General features: G+C 39.1%; 1 protein-coding gene across 1 annotated transcript; it reads right to left on the reverse strand.

Moving 5' to 3' along the window:
- Positions 1-25,271, reverse strand: LOC111857287 (interferon-induced protein 44-like). Its single transcript, XM_072706680.1, has 7 exons — positions 25,142-25,271; positions 16,920-17,031; positions 16,080-16,275; positions 4,421-4,573; positions 4,055-4,220; positions 3,318-3,418; positions 1-454 (listed from the first exon to the last, which is right to left on the reverse strand). The coding sequence occupies exons 2-7, from the start codon at positions 17,006-17,008 to the stop codon at positions 278-280; spliced, it is 882 nt and encodes a 293-aa protein (XP_072562781.1). The 5' UTR covers positions 17,009-17,031; positions 25,142-25,271; the 3' UTR covers positions 1-277.

Raw genomic sequence — 25,271 nt, forward strand, 5'->3', positions numbered from 1 at the left:
TGCTGGAAACATCAGGTCATTTTATTAGCATAGCATCTAATCTAGTGCAGGATTACAGTGTGTACTTGGTTATCTTATATATTGGATTATATTTGAGCATCATTCATATTCACGTGAAAAGACAATTCATCCAATCCAGGTTATGAAAAGGTTTGTGTGTCAGGAAAGTTACAGAAATAGCCTAATGCAGGTTTACAGGGACCTAAATTGTGGCGTAAAACACAAGGACATGGACAGAGTAAGGCAATGGCACAACCCCTCAATATGATAAACTCATCTACTCTGTGTTTACCTCATAGTTTTCCAAATAATTGTCAGCAAAGTTGAGCATTTGCTTCATAGCCATGAGGAGCAGGATGTCACAGGTGTCATTCAGCTCAATCTCGTCATAGTAATTCTTCACTGGAATCACATTTGACGGTGGGATGCCCAGAGAATTGCCAGCTCTGTAGATCTGCAGTGAGACAAATACATTCATGTATTTTTTTCAGCTGCTGTATCGCAAGATTAGTGTCAAACAGGGTTGTAATAAGTCACAACTGAAATGGTATAAATCTGCCTTTAGTAGATGCTGCCAATTGTGAATGTACAGTAGAACCTCAGAACTCGAACACCTCTTAACTCGACCAACTCTGATATCAAATGGGTCTATCGATTGTTTTTCAACTTGTGCCTCAAGCAAAATCTTGGAACTCAACCATTCCTGCTAAAACGTGTATGGGTCGAGAAGCATTCAACTCTACCAGGTCAGACCTCTAAAGCGTCTATGGCGTTTAATCAGTCTCAAAACTCGTGCACGTAAAAACCATGTGCGCATATGCACTCGCCAGCAGAAAAACCATCCTCACTATATATTTGCATCTGCACAACACTTGCCCGCTCTCTCAGCGTTAAATTATTATTCTCAAAATATGAGGCACGTGCATATCTGCCTGTAAGCAGAAAATGCGCTCAGTGCACCTTCTTTAGGACATTTTGGACCAAAAATCTTAAATTCATCGCCAAGAGGTGGCATTATTTCAGGGCTACAGACGTTATATTTTTACCTCTAAAGACAACCATATAACTCCATGTACAGGCGGCATTATGCAATGTGTCTTGATGTCAACAAAGTGATCCTTCAAAATAAAAGCACCATTAACTTCTAACCACAAACACCATAACAAAGTCAGGTTCTTCACTGTTTGCTTATTATTCTGTGTGATTTTTCTTATGTGCAATGAAATAGACCAGGGTGACAAAATAACTATGACATACGATATTGTCATGGAAATACATCCATACTTATGTTTAATCAATTAGCCTATGATTACAGGTTAAAAGAAAATTGTAGAGCCATTTTCCTTTGCGTCCCAATGATTTTGATTTTACACACCATAAATAAAAATACATATTTGTTGATAGTGATTCATTTGTGATTTTTTTCTACAGATCAGCTGCACTATAGGGAGCCGCTAAGGGTGAGAAAATATATTTTTTAATAGTTTTGTGTTTCCTCTCAATAGTTTTGCCCTCCCTGGCAATACTTTTCCATTACTAATAATGACGGAACTGGGCACCACGATCAGCAAGAACCTTAAGTGGGAGATGAACATCTGTTCTCTCACAAAAAAAGCCCAACAGAGAATGTTCTTCCTGAGGCAGCTGAAGAAGTTCAGTCTGCCTAAGACTTTGATGGTGCACTTCTACCCTGCCATCATTGAGTCCATCCTCACCACCTCCATCACCGTCTGGTACCCTGCTGCCACTGCTAAGGACAAGAGCAGACTACAGCGCATCATCCACTCTGCTGGGAAGACGATCGGCTGCAACCTTCCACCTTTACAGGACCTGTACGTGTCCAGGGCTCTGAAAAGAGCAGGAAGGATTATGACTGATTCCTCTCACCCTGGTCACAAACTCTTTTGGTCTCTCCCCCCTGGCAGAAGGTTGCGGTCCATTGGGACCAAAACATCACGCCATAGGAACAGTTTCTTCCCCACTGCGGCCCGCCTCATCAATAAGGCCAGGAACACTCCTTCAAATTCTATTTCTCCATCCTAGCACAAGCATGCACTGTCTTAAATATGTATATATTTCCACTGCTGTATCATATTCAACATACACTAACTATTTATTTTTATATTAGTACCTGAACATGCTCCATGTACATATATATTTATATATTAACCTCCTCATCTCTTGAAGTCTGGCACCAACCACCAAAGCAAATTCATTGTATGTGTGAACGTACTTGGCAGTAAACTCGATTCTGATTTTGATTCTGATTCTGGTACACATTTGTGGATTGTCTTCTGTGGGTTACAAGTAATAAAATCCAATAAAAACATACATATAAGTGCCACATCCCATGTGATAGCGTGTAACATTGCAAACCGTCATCCAAATAATGAAAAAAATGTTGTCAAAAACATTATATTTTGTACCTGATACAGCATAACATGAAATGACAGATGTTTTTGTTTCAGCATCAGATATAAATCGTCATATCGCACAACCCTATATATAGTAACATAATGCATTTTGGTTATGTATTTTTTATGTACCCTGAATGTATACATATATATATGTAAAAGGAATTCAACTGGAAAGTGTCTCATCCACATAGTTTCAACAAGATGGTAATAAATTGTCATTTATTTCATGTTTATTGCTTTTGTATGTGTGGTTTTTCACATCTGTATTAGTTTTTTGTTGATTGATTGTATCATTAGTTAGCTAGGTTGATAGGTTTAAATAGGTAATCAATTGGGGGTCTGGAATGGATTAAATTCAATTACATTATTTCTTATGGAGAAATTTGACTTGGAACTCGACCAGCCTTCTGGAATGAAGTAAGTTCGTGTTCCAAGGTACCACCGTATAATTAAAGTGCTAAAGCTCCTGAGGGCAATTAAATGTCAAAAAATTGTACTACTTGCCAACAGTGTTTTTTAGTGTGATAGTATTCTTAACCCAAATGCTGTAAATGTAAATGTATATTTTGGACACAAATTTGTCATCCATCCATCCATAACCCCCATTCAGTGCATGGTGTGCCTATCCGAGGTAACAGAGGACCTGAGGAAGGAGACACCCAGGCCAGGATGCTGGGTTATGGAGGTGTGAGGCCACAGTGCTACAGACAGGGTCATTTTGCTGCCTGAAAATATGTTTTATTGAAATTGAAATTGAGATAAAGTTTTGTGAGCCATTGGAATATAATAAGCCAAAGGTTCAGACACCCCAGGGCATCTGCTGCAAGTTTCCACCAATACTGTACTGATACGTCAGTGCAGGCTTTAGTACTGATTACAGTGTTAGACCCTGAAACTCACCAGATCCTTTATGTAACAGCTGCGGTAGACCTTCGTCAAGTCCTTTTCCACATGAGGACATGCTTTGTCCACTTTGGTCAGTAGTGCCACTAGAGGCACATCTAAAAACAGCAACAGAAATGTCTCACTAGTGACATATTATATGTTCTATGGAATAAGCCGTCATCAGGTGACAGATTCTTAAGCAAACTCATAGCAATCAGCACACTGATGTCTGTCTTACTCAGAAGCACCTGCCAGCATCACTCTGCCCTTCCTGAATCCACATGTGTTCAGTTGAGCTCATGTTTATGTCCTAACATTCAGTCCCAACTCCTTAAGTGGGCCTTATGTTAAAAAAAGCCCTCAAGCTTCTCACAGATGGAGCAGCTCTATAGGGAGGAACGTCCAGGAGCTCCTTCAGTTATGGCATGAGTGCTGTTTATGCCAAAGCTATGGAAAACATTCAGTTTGCCATTTTCCAGTCCAGTAAACTGAACTTCTCTGTGTTCTTACTGAATATCCAAATACATTATTAAAATCATTAATTCAGGGGTGAACTTACATTTTTACTTTCCTGTATGATAATTCAGTATTATTCATGGTTCAGGAAAAGCAGGTGTTAAAGCATATTATAACATCAACATAAATAGTTGCTTATGAATTTTGACCTCCCCAGATCCAACCCCCCTCCCCCCCCACTGACACACACTCAGTCACAGATGCCACCTCCCTCCCTGTTCTCCTCACTGACTGACCTGCCAAGTTAGTTATCTTTTTGATTTCACCAATTTTATTCTTCGTTCCTTGAATTCCAATTGTGGTGGCATCTATCACATACACCACACAGTGGATCCTGTCCTTAAGAGCCAATGTGCTGCACGCCTGACAGTCATCAGCTTTCATTGGCTGTGCAGGGTTGAACTAAACAAAAAGGTGTGAATGACATACAGACATGCATTGACTCTGAGATCATAGGAAATTCAAGCAAAATGCAATGTGAGTCCTTTCGTATGACATTTATGTAACAACAGTACATTATGCCAAAAACAATGAATGAGATTTAATTTCCTGTATTCATATAGCAGTTGTTTTTGAGGCCTGGTTAGATACACAAGTCTTACCTGGTATTTGTCTGGTACATAGCCCTTCAGGATGCTCACAAAATCTTCAAGTTTCATCCCTCCATCCTCCCTTCCTTCCAGGCCCATGGTGTCACACAGTAGGAATGCCAGAGGTGGTCCACCTCGACCTGCCCTCACCTGGTAAGTGCGATACTGGAAGAACACACATGATGTCATTCATCTTCTAGCTGCTTATCCAGTTCAGCAGGTATCTCAAACTGATATAACTTGGTGGCCAATGGCAAGGAATTCTTCAGCTCAGGTGACCCACTTTTTTTAAACAATACAAGAATAATGTACTTAACAGCCAGCGTTAAGGGGGGGGGGGGGATGGCAGAACCAAAGAAATGCAAGATATCAAGTGAGTGCAGAAAATTTCAAACATGATGGGAAAATTAATACTTCTTCACTAAAGTCAAGGGGAAATGTGTCTTATTTGCAAGGAATCTTGCAGTCATGAAAGAGTATAATGTATGATGACACTATGAAACTAACCATCAAACCTACACATCCTACAATGATGCCATGCGAGAACAGCAAGTCAAGCAAATGGCAGCTAGCCTGCAAGTTCAACAACACTTTCTTTCTCGTGGTAACAAAACACAATAAAATGCCACACTGGCCAGCTACGAGGTAGCTCAGCTCATCGCCCAACACAGGAAACCTTTCTCGGATGGGGACTTTATAAAACAGTGCCTCACTATAGTTGCAGGAATAATGTGCCCGGAAAAAATGCAGGGCTTCAACAACGTTAGCTGATTTTTAAAACATAAGAAATTTACAAACGAGAGGAGGCCATTTGGTCCATCAAGCTCGTTTGGGGAGAACTTAACTAATAGCTCAGAGTTGTTAAAATCTTATTTAGCTCTAATATGAAGGAACCCAGGGTTTTAGCTTCCGCTACACTAGTAGGAAGACTATTCCATACTCTAACTACACGCTGTGTAAAGAAGTGCTTCCTCAAATTTGTTTTAAAATGTTCTCCCGCTAATTTCCACCTATGGCCATGAGTTCTAGTATTTAAACTAATATTGAAATAGCCATTTAGTTGAACAGCATCCAGACCTGTTAGAATCTTATAGACCTGGATCATGTCCCCCCTTAATCTCCTTTGCTCAAGGCTAAACAGATTCAGCTCAGCTAACCTCTCCTCATACGACATTCCTCTAAGACCAGGAATCATTCTTGCAGGTCATTCTTGCACCCTTTCTAAGGCAGCAATGTCATTTCCAAGGTATGGTGACCAAACCTGCACACAATATTCTAGGTGGGGTCTTACCCAAGGAATTATATAAGTGTAACATCACCTCCCTTGACTTAAACTCCACACATCTAGAGATGTAACCCAACATCCTTTTGGCCTTTTTAATTGCTTCCCCACACTGGCGAGAGTGGGACATGGAAGCATCAACATACACACTGAGATCTTTCTCATAATCAGCTACCTTTATTTCATTGGAACCCATAAAATATCTGTACTTTATATTTCTGCTCCCTGCATGGATTACTTTACATTTATCTATGTTAAACTTCATCTGCCAGGTATCAGCCCAGTCGCTAATTAAATCAAGATCCCCTTGTAGCCTCTGTGCTGCTAGTTTGGTATCTGCTACACCACCCACCTTGGTGTCGTCTGCAAATTTAACCAGTTTACTGTATGTATTGGTGTCAATATCATTAATGTAAATTGGGACCAATAATGGTCCTAAAATTGAACCCTGCGTTACCCTACTATGAATGCAGACCCACTGTGGCATTGAGCCTCTAATAACTACCTGCTGCTTCTTGTCAGTTAACCAGTTTTCGATCCAAGCTGCTACAATCCCTAAAATCCCTGCAGCTTTGAGCTTAAGCAAGAGCCGTTTGTGGGGGACAACATCAAAGGCCTACTGGAAATAGTAGTAGATTGTAGGCCTTTTTGTCATGAATTTCTCTTGTAGATTCCCCAAAGAACTCAAGTAAATTAAACAGGATCTACCTCTCCTAAATCCATGTTGGTTATCCCTCAGAATGTTATTTTAATCCAGGTAATCTACCATTTTCACTTGGATTATAGCTTCCATTACTTTTCCAGTTATGCAAGTTAAACTGATTGGCCTATAGTTTGCTGGATTACTTCTATCCCCATTTTTACATATGGGCGTTATATTAACATGCTTCCAATCAGAAGGTACCACACCAGCAGATAACGATTTCTGGAATAGTAAAGTGCAGTGTGTACTGAATAAATCTACGGAAAATAATTTCAAACAATTTCGGCAGATTATGTACGATGATGGCCGATTGTGATTGATGATTTGAGAAAGTATTATCGTTAGTCTACATCAGCGGTCACTAATAGGCGGACCGCACACTGAAAAAAATGAAACATTGGATCAACTTAAAATATTACTTCATTTTTTCACACTTAATTTTTTCAAGTCAGTTCAACTTAAAGTAATCAATCTAATACACAGGTGTCAAACTCCAGTCCTGGAGGGCCGGAGCCCTGCACATTTTTGGGTTCACCCTCATTTAACACACCTGATTCAACTCCTTGTACTAATTACCACACAGCTCTTGAACTGAATCATTTATGGTGGAACAGGGAAGGGACTAAACTACACAGGGCTCTGACCCTCCAGGACTGCAGTTTGACACCCTTGCCATAGAGTGTTAAGACAATGTGTCTCAACCTCTTCCCAAATTGCAAGCCCAAAATGGGTGGCCCATATCTGCCCCATTTTAATGTGCACTCATTTGAACTTATTTGGGCATTCAGCTGCTGTGTTTTACTAATCCACCATAATAAGAAAGACTCAGACCAACATAGCCTTTTCTCATTTAAGCATAACAGAAAAGGTGTTTTCAATCAGGTTAAGAACCAGTCATGTTCACCTGAGAACTGCATGTGGTGTAAAAGTGAGTTAAATGTATGGCACCAAGCATGGATTATAAAGCTAGACAATGTTAGACTGCATATCATAATTATTTAGCAGTGCTGCGAAAAGGTGAGAGGTTAATGGTGGAAGGAGTGTGTTTCTGCTAAAGCAGATATAATGGTTGGTGGCCTTATTGCTTTTAGACCACAACTTGGGATAGAAGAACAAATCAAATCACTTTGCTCATTTAATATTCAGAGTTTCATTTAGAAACCCACCACGATTGAGGATGGTATGGCACTGATATTAATATTTACCACCTGTTGCGCTCACTTTTTCCGGGTTGCCTGTGTTGGTGTATGTTAATTGGTCTCAGTAGTGCATTTTAGTCCTATATATGTGTATCCACAAAGAAATCTTCTCAATTGTATAGGTCTAGTAATATTTTAAGTTGATCCAACGTTTCATTTTTTTCAGTGCAGTCCGGGTCCGGACCCAGAAGCTGTCCCATACACAGCAAATGTGCCAGTGTTAAATTAACACTGCATGGTGTCTATATGTGACCACAACATTCAGTGTTACCTTTAACACTTTTCAGTGTGCAGTGAGTGTTGTTTTTAAAGTGTTAATATTTATTAACTCTTATAGTGTTCAATTTACAACCTAGAGTGTTGTCAAAGAGTCTCCACCTCCACATATCTGCCCCATTTTAATATGCGAACAAGACATCATGAGGATCTGAAGAGCCATCCCAGATTTACCCACCATCATGAGAAAGACTCTGACCAAACAGGACCTTACAGCTTTTTCTTGTTTTGTATTAAAGTTTTGCTGACTTGGTTCTGACTGATCTTGAAGGTTAGAGAGTTGGGTGCATGTGAGGATGTGTCTCCAGATTGGTGTATATGTATTAATAGCGTGGGAGAATGTTTGACTGCCTATCCTGCCTTTGGAAGATTAACATATGTGGAAAAGTGTCAGGACAGTTGTGATACCCTTTTCTGTGCAGCTCCTAGTACCACCCACTCCCCTGTAGACCAATGGTGCTAGATGTATATTTGCATAGCATGACACAGTACTGTTTTTGACTTAATAGATTTCTTTTTTTAATCCACCGCGATTGTGATGAATAAGGCAAGAGAACAAAAACCACCAAAATGGCTCTTGCATTCCAGCCAAGGACCAGGTGGGGTGGTTTAGCCTCTATGGCTTAACTAGAGAAGGCATTGGCTGGGAGGAAAATGCTATGGAAAACCAATCATTTGTTTCTTTTATATGTCTGCTCTTTCCAGGAAGATAATTTGGGTCTTCTGTATCTTTACAATTCAGATTACTTCAGGAATGCCCATATGCAAGAAATACATACGCTGCCCCCATCATTTAACATACAACAGGCACCTCAAAAATGCAGATAATGAAATGTGGTAAAGACTAATATCAGTGCCATACCAGCCTCGATCGTGGTGGGATTCTAAAAATTAAGCTTAATGAAAATCTTAATATTAAATGAGCAAAGTGATTTGATTTGTTCTTTTATCGCAAGTTGTGGTCTAAAACCAATGAGCCTACCACCCATTATATCTGCTTTAGCAGAAATACACTCCTTCAGCCCTTCTAAATAATTATGTGATGCAGTCTAACAGAGCCTAGCTTCATAATCTGTTTGGTGCCATACATTTCACGCACTTTCATACCACAAAGGATTCTCAGTACAGTTTTTTGATTATTATGAGCTGAACTGAAATAAAACTTGCATAAAAAGAAAAAAGGCTATATTGGTCTAAGTCTTTCTTATTATGGTGGGTTAGTAAAACACAGCAGCTGAATGTTCAAATGAGTTTAAATGTGAGAACATTAAAATGGGGCAGACATGGGCCACCCATTTTGTACTTGTGTGCCACCCATATGGGCTTGCAATCTAGGAAGAGGTGGCGACTCATTGACTTAACACTCTAGGTTGTCAATTGAACACTATATGAGTTAATAAATATTAACACTGTAAAAACAACACTCACTGCACACTGTAAAGTATTATAGGTAACACTCAATGGTGTGGGCCCATATAAACACCATGCAGTGTTAATTTAACACTGGCACATTTGCTGTGTACAGACCCGGACCAACAGCCAAAACATTTAGTTATTATTTAAAACCTGACGGGGCGCTTTTATTTTAACCGGCGCAGCGTTTGTAGTCTTTCGGTAGTGGTTTAGCAGTAGAACCGCCGTTTCCCACGCCAATGAGTTTATTTATATAACAGCTAGATAACATTACTTTATACATATGTTAAAATGCAGAAACTTTGTCTGCGCTAATGTGCCTTTCCTGTTAATAGCAGCAGTGAAGCTAACACCCGCAAACAAAAAGCGTAATGTTCCTAACAGAGTGCACGGCTGCACTCTCCTGAAATCATAAAGCTGAAAAGTTTTCAAATACAATATGTATTATATAACACATTGGATAAATAGACATAGTTTATTGTTGATTTCATGTTCGTTGAAGTTTCTGCATTTTAACATATGTATAAAGTAATGTTATCTGTTATATAAATAAACTCATGTGAAACAAAAAATTTACGTTTTCAGGGTTGCCAAATCTCAAGCATCTGGCATGACACGCTTTCAGACTCATGCTGGAAATCTTACGGCAAATCTATACTATTCCATTATAAAGCTTAAAATTAGCTACGTCAAAAGTGTATTTACACGGTTAAATACAAAAGCAGACTATTTACAAGGTAAGAACTGTTACATGTGTGCAGACATCTCGAATTGAAAATTTCACTCCAGCCAGCTGGCCGAAGTTCTATGTCACGTGACAATAAATAATGTCAAAACATTTTTGAATTGTACTAAATTAATTTGATTTGACAGTCAGGTACTGATTACATACAATGTTGATGCAACTAATAGGCTGCTTAAATATATATCACACTATTAAATAGTTAGACATTATGATCTTCTGGACCTTCGCTTCAAGAATTTTTCTCTAACTGGACCTCTTTAAATTTTAGTTGAATACCCCTGGTCTACATGATGCCCGCCGAAGATGAACAGAGTTCCCGAGCAATGCCGATTAGGCTGGCAGGTATCAATAATTGGATATTTGTCAATGCTGTGACCACCAGACAACGGATACTAGTATATTTGACTTGAACAAAGTCAACCTATCAGTACTCAGCCATCAGCATATTACTGAGACAGAAAAATGATAAATTTCAATACCTGCAAATCTACATGTACTTGAGGCAACAAAAACACAAAACAAGACAAGAAGAATAGTTGTGAACTATGAAATTTATTATCTAGTGTTTTCGTAAGGTGGGCGACCAGATTCTTTGGATGTGGTCACCCAACAGAGGTCTCCCAGGCGATATGTGGGTGACCACAGAAAGAGCTGCTGGGGTCCCACTGGGAGACCACCTTTGAACTGTAATTGTCCACCCCTGATCCTCCTGTCAGAGCAAAGCGTTGAACCTGGGGTGACCAAGCCTTCTCTTTAGCTGCTCCTTCTCTCTGGAAATTTTTACCACAACTCCTCAGACAATGTGAAGACCTGGCAACTTTCAAGTCTCTTCTCAAAAACCATCTCTTCAAATCTGCCTATAACCACTATAACCACTGCTCTCTGACCCACATGCATGTGCTCCTCTGGTTCATTCATTTGTTCTTATTTGTGCTGCTTTCCTATGTAAGTTTTCAGTACATTTTGTTTTAAATTTTTTGATTTTATGTAAGTGTTTTATTGTATATTTTAACTTAATTGTATCTCCAATTTCTATTCTTTGAGTACCTTGAAAAGTGCCCTATAAATAAAATGTATTATTATTATTATTATTATTAATTCTTAAATTTCCGTAGTAAACCACCTTGGTTGCAGCTTCCTAGATTTAGTTTTGCTTGAAACAGGTTTGAAGTCCTCTTGCACTTGCAACAATGTGCTTTTAAAAAATTCCCATGCCTCTTCAACAGTCTTGCTATTTAACTCCATCCAGTTTACAGTTTCTAGTTTCAGTCTCATACCATTAAAGTTAGCCTTTCTAACATTATATACTTTTATTTTGGACTTTGCTCTTCGCACACTAAACTTAACCTCAAATTTAACCATGTTATGATCACTACCGTCCAGTGCTTCTAAAACCTCTGATTTTCCAGTCCTGTCTTGGTTATTAGAGAAAATAAGATCAAGAAGGGCTTCTCCTCTGGTAGGGGTATTAACAAACTGAGTAAAAAAACAATCCTGTACTAATTCCACCATCTCAACTTCATTTACAGAAGAGCCAGAGACTGTGTCCCACTGTATCCCAGGTAAATTAAAATCACCCATAACCGCCACATCATTTTTATTACTCATAATCCTGATATCGTCATATAACATTCTGCTTTCCTCTGCATCTACATTAGGTGCTCTATAACAAACACCGACAATTAGGCCATCACTATAGTGATCATGAAATCTTTTAAGAGGAAATCAGTTAATGCAACAAACTGGAATTATATCGCCAGAACTTAAAATGCTCCAAAAATCTAAGTACACTCAAAACAACTGAGTTACTACTCAAACAATTAATTTTTGAGTAAAGTCAAATTTGTGGAAATGAGTGAATCCAATTTTTAGGCAAAATTAAGTTCTATTAACTTACTTCTTTTATTAAGAAGTACTGTTAGGTTTTACAGTGTAGGAGTCTAAAGGGCACAACAACAGGGAAAGACATGTTTGAAGCTGTGTCAGAAGCAATTGACAAGATGGGACTTGAATGGGGCAAGCTTTGTGGAGTTACAATGGATGGGGCTCCAGCTATGACAGGTGAGCGCAAAGGAATGGCTGCTATGGTGTGTGCCAAGGTGCAAGAGAGCGGAGGCGAGGCTGTTAAAATGCACTGTATAATCCAGCAAGAAACTCTCTGTGCCAGTACAGTGCAGCTTGGTGATGAGATGAACACTGTTGTGAAAATTGTCAATACATTCTGATCACGAGGGCTCTACCATAGAGAATTTCAAGCTTTCCTATCTGATGTTGATGCTGAATGCGGGGACATACTCTATCATTCTAATATACGCTGGCTAAGTCGAGGCTCCATGCAGCCACGTTTTTTTCTCTGACATCAGAAATCGACCAGTTTTTAAAAAAGAAGGGCCGACCTCATCATGAGCTGAGTGATACTCTATGGTTGGCAGACATGGCATTTTTAGTTGGTCTTACATGTCATCTTAATACACTGAACAAGAGCATACAAGGCAAAGACCAGCTTGTACAGCAACTTCATGCACACTTGAAAGCATTCTGTTTGAAGCTCCGTCTCTTTGAGACCCAGCTATGCAACTTCAGTGTTGCGCACTTTCCCACGCTGTCCCAAATCAAATTTGCTTTTCCAAAGGCCAACCTTTCTGCCAAAAAGGGGGAATATGTCTCTGTAATTACCTAATTACAGATAATTAATAATTAATTATATCTCATGACAGAATTCAGGCAACGCTTCCAAGATTTTTCTGTCATTGAGAAACAATTCAAGTTGTTCTCGACTCCTTTCCTGATGGATGCAGAATAAATGGAAGAGAGTCTGCAACTAGAAATCATTGAAATGCAGTGTGATAACATCAGCTTCTCTCTCTACCTGCCTTCTACCAGGGTTTGGAAAAGCACAAGTTTCCTCTGATTTGACGCCACGGTAAAAGAATGATCAGTCTGTTTGGCTCAACATACGTACACAGCAAATTTGCCAGTGTTAAATTAACACTGCATGGTGTTTATATAATTCTCACCAAATCAGTGTTACATTTAACGCTTTACAGAGTGCAATGAGTGTTGTTTTATAGTGTTACATTTTATTAGCTCTTATAGTGTTCAGCTGACACTATAGAGCGTTAGATCACTGTAACTCCACCTCTTCCCAGATTCCAAGCCCATATAGGTGGCACACAGGTGCAAAATGGGTGGCCCCTATCTGCCCCATTTTAATGTGCATACAAGATCTCATATGAGAATCATAAGAGCCACCCTGATTTATCATCCATCATGAGAAAGACACTGACCAAGAAGGACCTCTCAGCCTTTACTTATTATAGGCTGACTTTTTTTTTTTTTTTTTTTTTTGGCTTAGTGCTGATTTTTTTTTGAAGATTAGCGAGCTGTGTGCCACGATGTCACACAAAGCCTTGCTTTTTCTTGCATTTGATTTTTAATAAAAAAAAAAAAAAAGCTATATTTGTATTTATTTTAATGGTGGTTTGGTGTATTTGTTGATGTAAGCTGATTTTGGATACCTGTTCAAACCTTGGTTGATGGGTTTTATATATGGAAATGTATTACGAGAGTTGTGACACCTTTGATATGCATCTCCTGGTACCGCCCACTTCCCTGTAAACCAATGATGTTGGGTGTTTATTTGCATACCATGATATTGTACAGCCTTTTAAGAGATTTCTGGGTTTGTTTTTATCCACCATGATGGGGTTGAATAAGGCAAGTGTAAGAAACCTTAGTAAACTCCAATAATGTGAGCAATTACTGAAATGGAATTTCCATGGGCTTAATTCTGTAGGCTAGTGAGTGATTGATATTGCAGCTGGAGATAAATGCCATGGTAAGGCAAATGCTCACACACACACCATAGGTCAGTTCTAAACCCCAAGCATATGTTTACTCGTATAGAAAAAGACCTGGATTAATAACGCTAAAATGTGATCCATAACATACCATCCTAGAACACAGTGTGTTCTAAAATATAAGCCCAATAAAAAATCTGAATATTAAATGAGCAAAATAATTTGATTTGTTCTTCTATCCCAAGGTGTGGTCTAAAAGCTATAAGGCCACCACCCATTATATCTGCTTTAGGGAAAATGCACTCCTGTAGCCACTAGGGGAGCTCTCACCTTCTCTGAGCCCTGCTAAATAATTATGTTATGCATTCTAACAAGCTTTATTATCCGTGTGAATGAGCACTGTTGTTACACTAACACTCCTGCTGAGAGGCTAGTTTGATTGCCAGTCATGGCCTTTTCATTAGGAACACATGACAATTTGCCCAGTGCTGTTTCACAGTGGATTCTCACTGGTTTTCCCCAAAAGTGGTATTATACATTTTATTCAGTTTCATACCACAGGCAATTGCAAGAGGGCTCAATTGGTTTAGTCTTTTACTGGTACAAAGAAACTATTTTATATATTAAGAAATACAACTAACAGTTAAATATTTAAACACTATTTCTCTAAATAAATCCCCACTTTAATGCACAAGAAAGGTAACAATCAGAAGAGAGAAACATGTGTTGAGCTTACAAGAACACAGTGGGCTGGTCTTCAGAAAAATCAGAGCTAACCATATAAAGGTCATATAACAAGCGACAAGGCCTTGTTGGTTATAGTCTTTCTTATGATGGTGGGGTAATCAAACACAGTAGGCTGGCTGCCCCAGACATAAGCCACCCATTATTTACCTGGGTGCCACCTACAGTATATGGGCTTGGAATCTGGGAAGAGTTTCAGTGATCTAACACTCCATGGTGTCAACTGAACACTATAAGAGCTACTAAAATTTAACACTATACAAAAACACTCATTGTAGTGTTAAATGTAACACTGATTTGGTGAGAATTATATAAACACCATGCAGTGTTAATTTAACATTGGCAAATTTGCTGTGTATGTGAGCAATCATTTTCTCTGTTAAATCTGAACAAAAACAGATTGAGAACAAAAACCAAAGACAGACATCTGTGTGATGACCTTCGCATCTCATCCACCAAACTTACTCCTGACCTGCCAGCCATCTTTCAGTCCAAAGCGCAGCATCACTGCTCCCACTGAGTGCAATACTGTTCCCATTATATAGGTGAGATATAATAGACAGTATTCATGTTAATAAGCATAGTTACCTAATAAATTCAGTAAATTAAAGTTAATATTTCATAACAAACATTAGTGGATGTCTTAACAAGCCCAATAACTTATATAACAAGCTTCAAAAACACCTCTTTCCCCCTATTACCCCCCCCCCCCCCCCCTGTTTATAGAGGGCCGTGAAGGGGGATCACCATCCTGACTAAGAAGCAATCTGAGACTGCCATTTTCTGAATGAGCTGCCAACCATTTTTGTCACAAAATAAATCAAAATCACAATTAACGGAAAGTTGTGATGCTGGATATTTTTTAAACACATTAAATTATTAAGCATAATTATAATTTATTGACCAAACTTGATTGATTGAACTTAAATACACAAGAGATGAGCCAATATACCTAACGTCTAGTGAGTTGGCCCAGCCCTCTGAATATTTTTCTGTATGTGGCCCTCAGTAAAAAAAAGTTTGGACACCCCTGATGTAAACCAATCACTTGATCTGCGGACTGGATTTAATAACCATTAAGAATCGCTGGTCATTGCTCGACCAGTACGATATGATTTCATAACACGGAAAATAAATTTCAGCACCAAATGTCCTGTGGGTAATGGCAATAAGAACATGATGACAGAGGCTCAGTGGATGGTGCTGCAACTTCACACTTCTAGGGATTGGAGTTCAAATGATGCCTCTGGCTCTGTGTGTGAGGAGGTTGCCTGTTCTTGCTGTGTTATGTGGGGTTTCCATAGCTTCAAACTAAATATCCTGCAGCAGAGTTAATCCCTTCCTAAAGCACAATGAGGATAACAAACAGCAACTGAAACTAAAAATAACAGATGTAGAGCAAACACCAAACCAGAATATCGTCCTTCCTCTCAAGCAAGAACATTATATAAAGACGTTTGGATACATGAATGTTATACCAGGATATGAAAAGTTACACAGTCACATTACCTTCAAAGTCAGGCTGATTTCCATTTCTCCTGCTTTAGCTTGGTTTGTAATGTTGCCACGGAAAATGGAGTTGATGGAGTTGAAGAAGCTTGATTTTCCAGCTTTAAGCTGACCAATTAGAAGAATCCGAGCCTGAGGCACTGAATCAATAGTGGGCTTGTAATCTAGCAGGTATTGCATGAGATCGGTTCGTGTGCTAAAAGAACAGAAATTGGAATTGGAAATGGGAATTAGTCAAAATTCACAAGGAATATAAACAATCCCACATCTAATAAAATATTACTATAGCTTCCTTTACATTTCATTAGTCAACTGCAACTGAAACCACTTAATGAAGTATCATACATTCTTATTAGAAAGTGTTTATTTATTTATTAATATTTCATTTACAGGTGCTTTTAACCAAAGCCATGCAAATTTGAGAAGGCAAGAGTTAAGGGTCTACTTCAAGGGCCCAATGGTGACGTCACTCTGCCGAACATAAGAACAGAATCTTCAGAATCTTTATTGCAACATAAAATTGGCGTTGGCACAGCTTGCTACAATTGGAGACACCATGACAATAGAAAATAAGCAATTAGGGCATAAGAAGACAGATTAAATATAAGGCAAAGGATACACAACAGAGATGTATAAATGCAAGGTAGGTGATAAATACAGTGATCAACTGGTGAGCTAACCTGCAGGGCTGCACACTGGCCAGTGTTTATATGTGAGCTTGTGTGGGAGAAGGATGTTATAGAACTCATGCATATTTAAAAAATATATGCATAAAATTATGTGATGCTAGTAAAAAATAAACAAGTTGTTGATTATATTTGACAAAAACAGGCTTCATACCTATGGTCCCACACAACATTCCTCCAAGCTTTATCAAGGAGCTCTGGTTTTTTCTCCACTGTCACTGGGGTACTTTTTCCACTTCCCATTTTCCAAACACTAACGTCCAGACCTGTTGAATGAAAGCATTGTGTTTTCATTATCGGTTCACTAGTCCCTGGAGAAATTGGGGTTAAGGGCCTTGTTCAAGGGCCCAACAGGAAAAATACTAGGCCGATCAAATGATCTGAACCAGTAGGGCTGGGCGATATCATACCGGTATTATTATGTCACGCATGCGCAGTAATCACTAGTACTTCAGATGACAGGCGCAACATTTGGCAGTGCGCCAGCTTTTCTGTGCTATACGGACATTTATTTACGCCCACAATTTAAGCAGCTTAGTATGGCTAAATTATTAATGAGGCTTTGTATCAGAGCATGTGATACATTTAAAAGAGGGACAATTTAAAAGAGGGACAAATATTCTGCATGCCTAACAAATGTCACCTTAAACCGAAGCCTTATATCATAAAGTAATATGAGCCACTCAGAAAATATTTATTTTTAAGCAACATACAGGTATAGGCAACAACGGACAGGTTTGGCAATGGCATTCCACACAAAAATAGGCTTAACAATAAAGGAATCAGTGAGCTTAATAGCCTAAAGAATATACAGGCTAAGCATCCACGTTTTAAATTCCTCAATTTTTTTCTGTTGATGCTGCTGCTGCGTCTCTACAAAATAAAATGTCACTGATAGCATTACGTGAAATTTAAAAAATCCTATTAGACCTACTTTGAATGACAAAACGAATTTATTTGATTAGCAATATTAACTTTATAGGCTTTTATACTTTAATTTACTTTATAGACTTGATATGCTACAACCATATAAAACTTGCTCACGTTTTGCTTGCTTCCGCCTGTTCGCGTACACTGTAAAAAAATCAATTGTAAAATGTCAGTCAAAAGTCTGGCAGGTCCTGAAGACCAATAGTGCTGATGTATATTTGCATAGCATGACAGGGTACTGCCTTTGTTTAAACTTTTAACCATGACGGTGTTGAATAGGGCAACAGTATAATTGTGGAGGCGGCCGACCACAGCTGTGGCTGTAAGGTGGTCGGTGCTTGTTGCAGTGGCAAACCCACTGGTGGACACTGATGGTGCGGGATGCCTTCAAGCTGAAGAAGGAGTCCTATTGGGCCATTTTGGAAGCAGTTGATGAGTATCACCAGGCCAAGCGAAATGTGGCTTCGGCGGTCGCTGATCCAAAAACTCAGGTATGGGAGGAGTTATGCGAGGTCATGGAGAATGACTACGAGGAGATTTTGAACCACCATCCGGCGTCTCAGGGCGGGAAAGCGGTGCAGCATCAACACTGTTTATGGTGGGGATGGTGCGCTGCTGACCTCAGCTCAAGATGTTGTGCACTGAAAAAAAGAACGTGTTGGATTTACTTAATTTAATAGTGGACAGTGGTTGCACACAGATGTTTTGCTTTGGCAGCAACTTGAACAATTGAGTTAAATTAACACAAGTTATTCATATTCAATAAACCTGTGTATTTTCTGTTGATACAGTGTGATTGAAACATGTTTTGTTAAAGTAATTTGAGCTCTTGGAACATTTTAATCCTTCTTGATTTTATCACTTTATTCCATCACTATTCAATAACTTTTCCTCCAATACTATTTGGTCACTTAAATACTACAAGTTATTTTCATATTACATGTTAATATTATATTTGAGTGTCAATTACACAATTTTACAATGGTATTTTTCTTTTTCTTTCCCATCATTATAATTTAGAGCAGCAAAACAACTCTCCCATTTTCCAATGGTTTCAGTTCTAGACAACAGTTGATTTATTTTCAATTTCTAAACCCAAATGAATACAAAATGAATAATGAAGAAAATGACAAAATCCAAGTTACGTTATTTTTTGCAAAATATTTTCATTCATTGTGCGTTGTTGTAATTTTCGTGTTCCCAACATTTTGATATTTTATGTACACAGCAAATGTGCCAGTGTTAAATTAGCACTGCATGGTGTCTATCTTAGCACTGCATGGTGTCTTTACAGTGTGCAGTGAGTGTTCTTTTTACAGTATTTATCTTTATTAACTGTAATAGTGTTCAATTTACACCATAGGGTAAATCAATGAGTCTCCACCTCGACATATCTGCCGCATTTTAATATGCGCACAAGTCATGAGGATCAGAAGAGGATCAACATACACACCAAGGTCTTTCTCATAATCAGCTATCTTTATTTCAGTGGAACCCATAAAATACCTGTACTTTATATTTCTGCTCCCTATATGGAGTACCTTACATTTGTCTATGTTAAATTTCATCTGCCAGGTGTCGGCCCAGTCACTAATTAAATTAAGATCCCGCTGTAGCTGCTGAGCCGCTAGTTCAGTATCTGCTACACCACCCACCTTGGTGTCATCTGCAAATTTCACCAGTTTACTGTATATATTGGTGTCTATATCATTTATGTAAATTAGGAACAATAGTGGTCCTAAAATTGAACCCTGCGGTACCCCACTATGAACGCAGGCCCACTGTGACATTGTGCCTCTTATAACTACTCGCTGCTTCCGATCCGTTAACCAGTTATCAATCCAGGTCGCTACAGTTCCTAAAATACCTGTCGCTTTAAGTTTAAGTGAGAGCCTCTTGTGAGGGACAACATCAAAAGCCTTGACTTACCCTATGGTGTAAATAAAGATTAATACTATAAAAACACTCACTGCACACTGTAAAGTGTTAAAAGTAACACTGAATGGTGTGGACCCATACTGTATAGACACCATGCAATGGTACAGTTGCTGTGTACATAAAATATCAAAATGTTGTGAACACATGTAAATTACAATAATAATGCACAATTAATGAAAATATTTTGCAAAAAAAATGTTACTTGGATTATGTCAGTTATTTTCTTCATTGATTATTTTGTATTCATTTGGGTTTAGAAATTGAACATAAATCAACTGCTGTCTGGAACTGAAACCATTGGCTGCCAGGAAAATGGGAGAGTTGTTTTGCTGCTCTAAATTGTAATGATGGGAAAGAAAAATTCCATCTAATATTCAGTTATACTGTTTAGTTGTATAATATTCACCTGCTGTAAAAATTGGTATTTTTGTTTGAAAGGAGTTTTGAAAGAATTGTGTTTATAGCCCAACTGTTATGCACTTTTTAAAATGTGCTAGCTGTTGCTCAGTGGAATTTTGACAACTTGTTAAATCAGCATAGTTATGAATATTTCTTGTCATATCTATTTTAAATATGCATTTAATTCATGTTTCATTTAGAGAAATGGACAAAAAAGACATTTATATAGTTGTACATAATAAAATCTGAAAACAAAAGATTGTATAAATTTTTTTAGTAAATGCATTTCATTGGTATTTTAAATATATTTAATGTAGTAAATGCAAGTATACAAAAAAGACTTCTTGAAATCATACTATAGGTTGTTATGGTGCAGTATTTAACTTTTCTATAAAGCAAATGACTGTGTTGTAAAAACTGCAAACTTTAAATTGACTTGTCTAAAATTTCACTTCCATTAATAAAAACTATTGATTTGAATGTAATCAGATTATTTGGTACACCTAACCTAAAGCAAATGGGTTCATTAAGCTTGATTTGTGTGTTACCAATTGAAGCAATTTTTTTTAAGTTGGTCCAACAATTCTCTTTTTTCAGTGTAAGTGACCAAATAGTATTGGAGGAAAAGTTATTGAATAGTGTTGGAATAAAGTGATAAAATCGAGAAGGATTAAAATGTTCCAAAAGCTCAAATTACTTTAACAAAACATGTTTCAATCACACTGTATAAACAGAAAATACACAGGTTTATTGAATATGAATAGCTTGTGTTAATTTAACTCAATTGTTCAAGTTTCTGCCAAAGCAAAACATCTGTGTGCAACCACTGTCCACTATTGAATTAAGTAAATCCAACATGTTCTTTTTTTCAGTGTGGGTTGGTGGAAGGAATACTTCGAAGACCTCCTCAATCCCACCGACACGCCTTCCAATGAGGAAGCAGAGTCTGGGGACTTGGGGGTGGACTTACCTATCACTGGGGCAGAGGTTGCTGAGGTGGTTAAAAAGCTCCTCGGTGGCCGGGCCCCGGGGGTGGATGAGATCCGGTTCCTCAAGGCTCTGGATGTTGCGGGGCTGTCTTGGTTGACACGCATCTGCGGCATTGCGTGGACATCGGGGGCGGTGCCTCTGGATTGGCAAACCAGGGTGGTGGTCCCCATCTTCAAGAAAGGAGACCGGAGGGTGTGTTCCAACTATAGGGGGATCACACTCCTCAGCCTCCCTGGTAAGGTCTATTCGGGGGTGCTGGAGAGGAGGGTCTGTTGGATAGTTGAACCTCGGATTCAGGAGGAGCAGTGTGGTTTTCGACCTGGCCGTGGAACAGTGGACCAGCTCTATACTCTCGGCAGGGTCCTGGAGGGTGCGTGGGAGTTTGCCCAACCAGTCTACATGTGCTTTGTGGACTTGGAGAAGGCATTCGACCGCGTCCCTCGGGGAGTCCTGTGGGGAGTGCTCCGGGAGTATGGGGTGCCGGACTGCCTTATAAGGGCTGTTCGGTCCCTGTACAACCGGTGTCAGATCTTGGTCCGCATTGCCGGCAGTAAGTCGGACTCGTTCCCGGTGAGGGTTGGACTCCGCCAGGGCTGCCCTTTATCATCGATTCTGTTCATAACCTTTATGGGCAGAATTTCTAGGCGCAGCCATGGCGTTGAGGGTGTCCGGTTTGGTGACCTCAGGATTAGGTCTCTGCTTTTTGCAGATGATGTGGTTCTGTTGGCCTCATCAGACCGTGACCTTCGGCTCTCACTGGAACAGTTCGCAGCCGAGTGTGAAGCGGCTGGAATGAAAATCAGCACCTCCAAATCCGAGACTATGGTCCTCAGCCGGAAAAGGGTGGAGTGCTCTCTGCGGGTCGGGGAGGAGGTCCTTCCCCAAGTGGAGGAGTTTAAGTATCTCAGGGTCTTGTTCACGAGTGAGGGAAGGATGGAGCGGGAGATCGACAGGTGGATCGGTGCGGCGTCAGCAGTGATGCGGGCGCTGCATCGGTCTGTCGTGGTGAAGAAGGAGCTGAGCCAAAAGGTAAAGCTCAAGATTTACCAGTTGATCTACGTTCCTACCCTCACCTATGGTCACAAGCTGTGGGTAGTGACCGAAAGAATGAGATCGCGAGTGCAAGCGGCCGAAATGAGTTTCCTCCGCAGGGTGGCTGGGCTTTCCCTTAGAGATACTGTAGGGTGAGGAGCTCGGTCATTCGGGAGAGACTCAGAGTAGAGCCGCTGCTCCTCCGCATTGAGAGGAGCCAGATGAGGTGGCTCGGGCATCTGCTTAGGATGCTTCCTGGACGCCTCCCTGGTGAGGTGTTCCGGGTATGTCCCACTTTGAGGAAGCCCCGGGGAAGACCCAGGACACGCTGGAGGGACTATGTCTCTCGGCTGGCCTGGGAACGCCTCGGGATTACCCCAGAGGAGCTGGATGAAGTGGCCGGGGAGAGGGAAGTCTGGGTTTCCCTGCTAAGACTGCTGCCCCTGCGACCCGACCTCGGATAAGCGGGAGATAATGGATGGATGGATGGAGGAAAAACATGTTTATTGTGCTTGATTTAATGGTGTAACTAACACATGCATTAAATACAACCAATATGAAAATTCAAATAGTGTCCACTGAATATCAAGTAGATTCAACTTAATATAGCTTTTAGTGTATTTAATGATTTCTGTTAGTGTAATAATGATAGTTTAGTAACAATTACTTAATAATACTGAATTGGGACAGTTAAATTGGGACATCTTAAAAAGATCAATGCAAATAGTTAACATAACTTTTTGAGTAGACCCAATACATTCTTTTTTAGAGTGTAACCGACTGAGTCACACACTGCTCCGTTACCCTTTTGCATGACCCTTTTTAACAATATACTTTATACATTTTCAATATGACTTATGCTACAGGTAGCTAAGGAGTAAAATGTTTGTTAAATGGATTTTTACAGTGCTTGAAGCAGGAAAAAACGGGTGCTGATACTGGCCTTGTTATCTTTTACTGATACTAGAAAATCATGAGAGTTGCCAACATACTAGAAATGTTGCCGGTTCTCTGAAAAGAAAGACAAAGAGGTGCTGGTACAGCCTCTCTCTGAGCAGCCCACTTCAAGCACTGAATTTGTACCAACAGCGCCCCCCCTCCCCACCACTAACTACAAAATAAATGCATAAACAATAAGAGTGAAAAAATAAAAATGCTGCAAAAATACAAATACAGTTCTAATTTAACAGCTTTCAATTGCATGAATAATTAATGTACTGATATTTATTTTGAAATCAGCTCCCCATTAATGGCACAGTTTGAGAACATTGGAAACTCCCATTTCCAAATAAATATGCCCAGGGCTAGAATGGAATTAAAAACTGGCTTTGGACTTTTGTCCATAGAGACCTACCACACATAGAAATCTATGACAAAATTTAACAACCCACAACCCCATTGACCCAAACTTCCTTTTTGTAAACGTTCTTCCACCCCCTGACTTTTTATAGATTATTGTGAAAGTGAAAGTAGGAGTTCAAACATTTTGTATAGTTAGACATGTTTTACTCCACATTTAATAAATGCTTCATGGAGCAATTCTCATTTCAGGGTTACCGTACGGTAATTTAAACAAAAACATAGTTACGTACGTCTTATCTTATAAGTCGCTTTAAAGAAAACATATATTTATGATTTCGCTGACGTAAACTTTGCTTTTTTAAAAGGAAAAAATAGCTTAGTGGCTACGGTCCTTATGTTTACTTAAGAATTCCTAGAATTCATTTTTGTATTAATATCAGTCTACATGAGTTACCCAGGAATAACACCTTTTTAGGACAACGGTGACTAAAATTTCCGGTCAAAGATGTCTAAAAAAAATCTTGTAACCGGACATCTCATAAAACCACTAAATGAACAAGCTATAGGGTTTCTTACATGTTGTACGCTGTTGAAATATATAGGCTACCAATTTGACATCCTCACGTTTTCCTAACGATCTTCGACCGATTTTGATTTTACAGATTATTGTGAAAGTAGGAGCTAAACTCTGTAGTTCATTACTATTCGAATGAAGGAATTAAAACATTTTGTATAGTCACAGACGCGACATTTTTCACTTCGTAGTTCATAAATATTTCATATTGCAGCAATTCTCATTTCAGGGTTACCCAATAGGCCACGTAAACTGACAAAAGATGCTTGGCTATAATTTAAACTTAATTACAAATTATCTTATAAGTAGATTTAAAGTAAATCGTTCCTCAAATGGATTCTTGTATGCAGACAATCCTTGGTGTCCGCGGGTTTTGTACCTGCGGATTCAAGAAGCTGTGGACCGAAAATAAACAGACAAACAAACAAATAAATCACAGAAAGAATAAATTAAATGAACAAATAAAACCGAAAGTTCCAAAAAGCAAAACTTTAATTTCGTTGTCTCCATGCGAATGAGGTGATGTGTAGGTGCAGAGGGAGAAATAATTAAAGAGAAAATATAAATTAAATTTATGTACCACAATGACCTCGTCTGTACTGAACATGTATAGGCTGTTTTTTTCTTGTCAGTATTCCCAAAACAAATCATTAGGCCTAAAACCGCTATTTACATGCTGTTTACATTGCATTAGGTCTTATAACTAATGTAGAGTTCATTTAAAGTATAAGAGAGGATGTGCGTATAGAGGTCACCAGGAAGAAGCACACGCTGATTACAGCGCGTTGCTGCACCCGCCACAGGACAAACCACCTCAGGAATGAGAACCTGAATGCAGCTGTGCAGTGGGTGATGCCTCAGCAGCCCACTAGTCCTAATGGACCAGTGTGAGTTTTTTTCCGGTGGCGAGAGTGCCAATGTGCGTAGGTTATATGCAAATACTACGCCATTTTATTCAAGGAAAAATACAAGTACGGTTCTTATTTAATGTTTGCTAATTATTAGAAGACGTTTTGTATTCGTATTGGTTATGAAATCAATATTAGTTCCAAAGTAATAACACGGTTTGAGAACAATGGCAACTGCCGTTCCAGCCGAAGACTTCTCAACAGAACATAGTGTATCTGGAGATATCCCAAGACCACTACATTTACGGGGTTTCTTACATGTTGTACGCTATTGAAATATGCATATTTATTTGACAAACTCACCTTTTCCAAACTGTCTTCAACACCACAGTTTTTACAGACGGTTGTGAAAATGAAAGTAGGAGATCAAAGGCATTTTATATAGTCACCCAAGGAACGTTAACCACACCATGGTTCATGAATATTTAATATT

The sequence above is a fragment of the Paramormyrops kingsleyae genome, chromosome 24 (assembly GCF_048594095.1).
Source record: "Paramormyrops kingsleyae isolate MSU_618 chromosome 24, PKINGS_0.4, whole genome shotgun sequence".
NCBI lineage: Eukaryota > Metazoa > Chordata > Actinopteri > Osteoglossiformes > Mormyridae > Paramormyrops > Paramormyrops kingsleyae.

What these genes read in the sequence shown, in the direction of transcription:
- LOC111857287 (XM_072706680.1), bottom strand. Translation starts at nt 17,008, where the DNA reads ATGGGAAGTGGAAAAAGTACCCCAGTGACAGTGGAGAAAAAACCAGAG. An exon ending in AAATCAGCCTGACTTTGAAG is followed by an intron (nt 4,574 to 16,079) that starts GTAATGTGACTG and finishes GTGTTCTTCCAG; the next exon opens with TATCGCACTTACCAGGTGAG. An exon ending in ATGTACCAGACAAATACCAG is followed by an intron (nt 4,221 to 4,420) that starts GTAAGACTTGTG and finishes CTTTTTGTTTAG; the next exon opens with TTCAACCCTGCACAGCCAAT.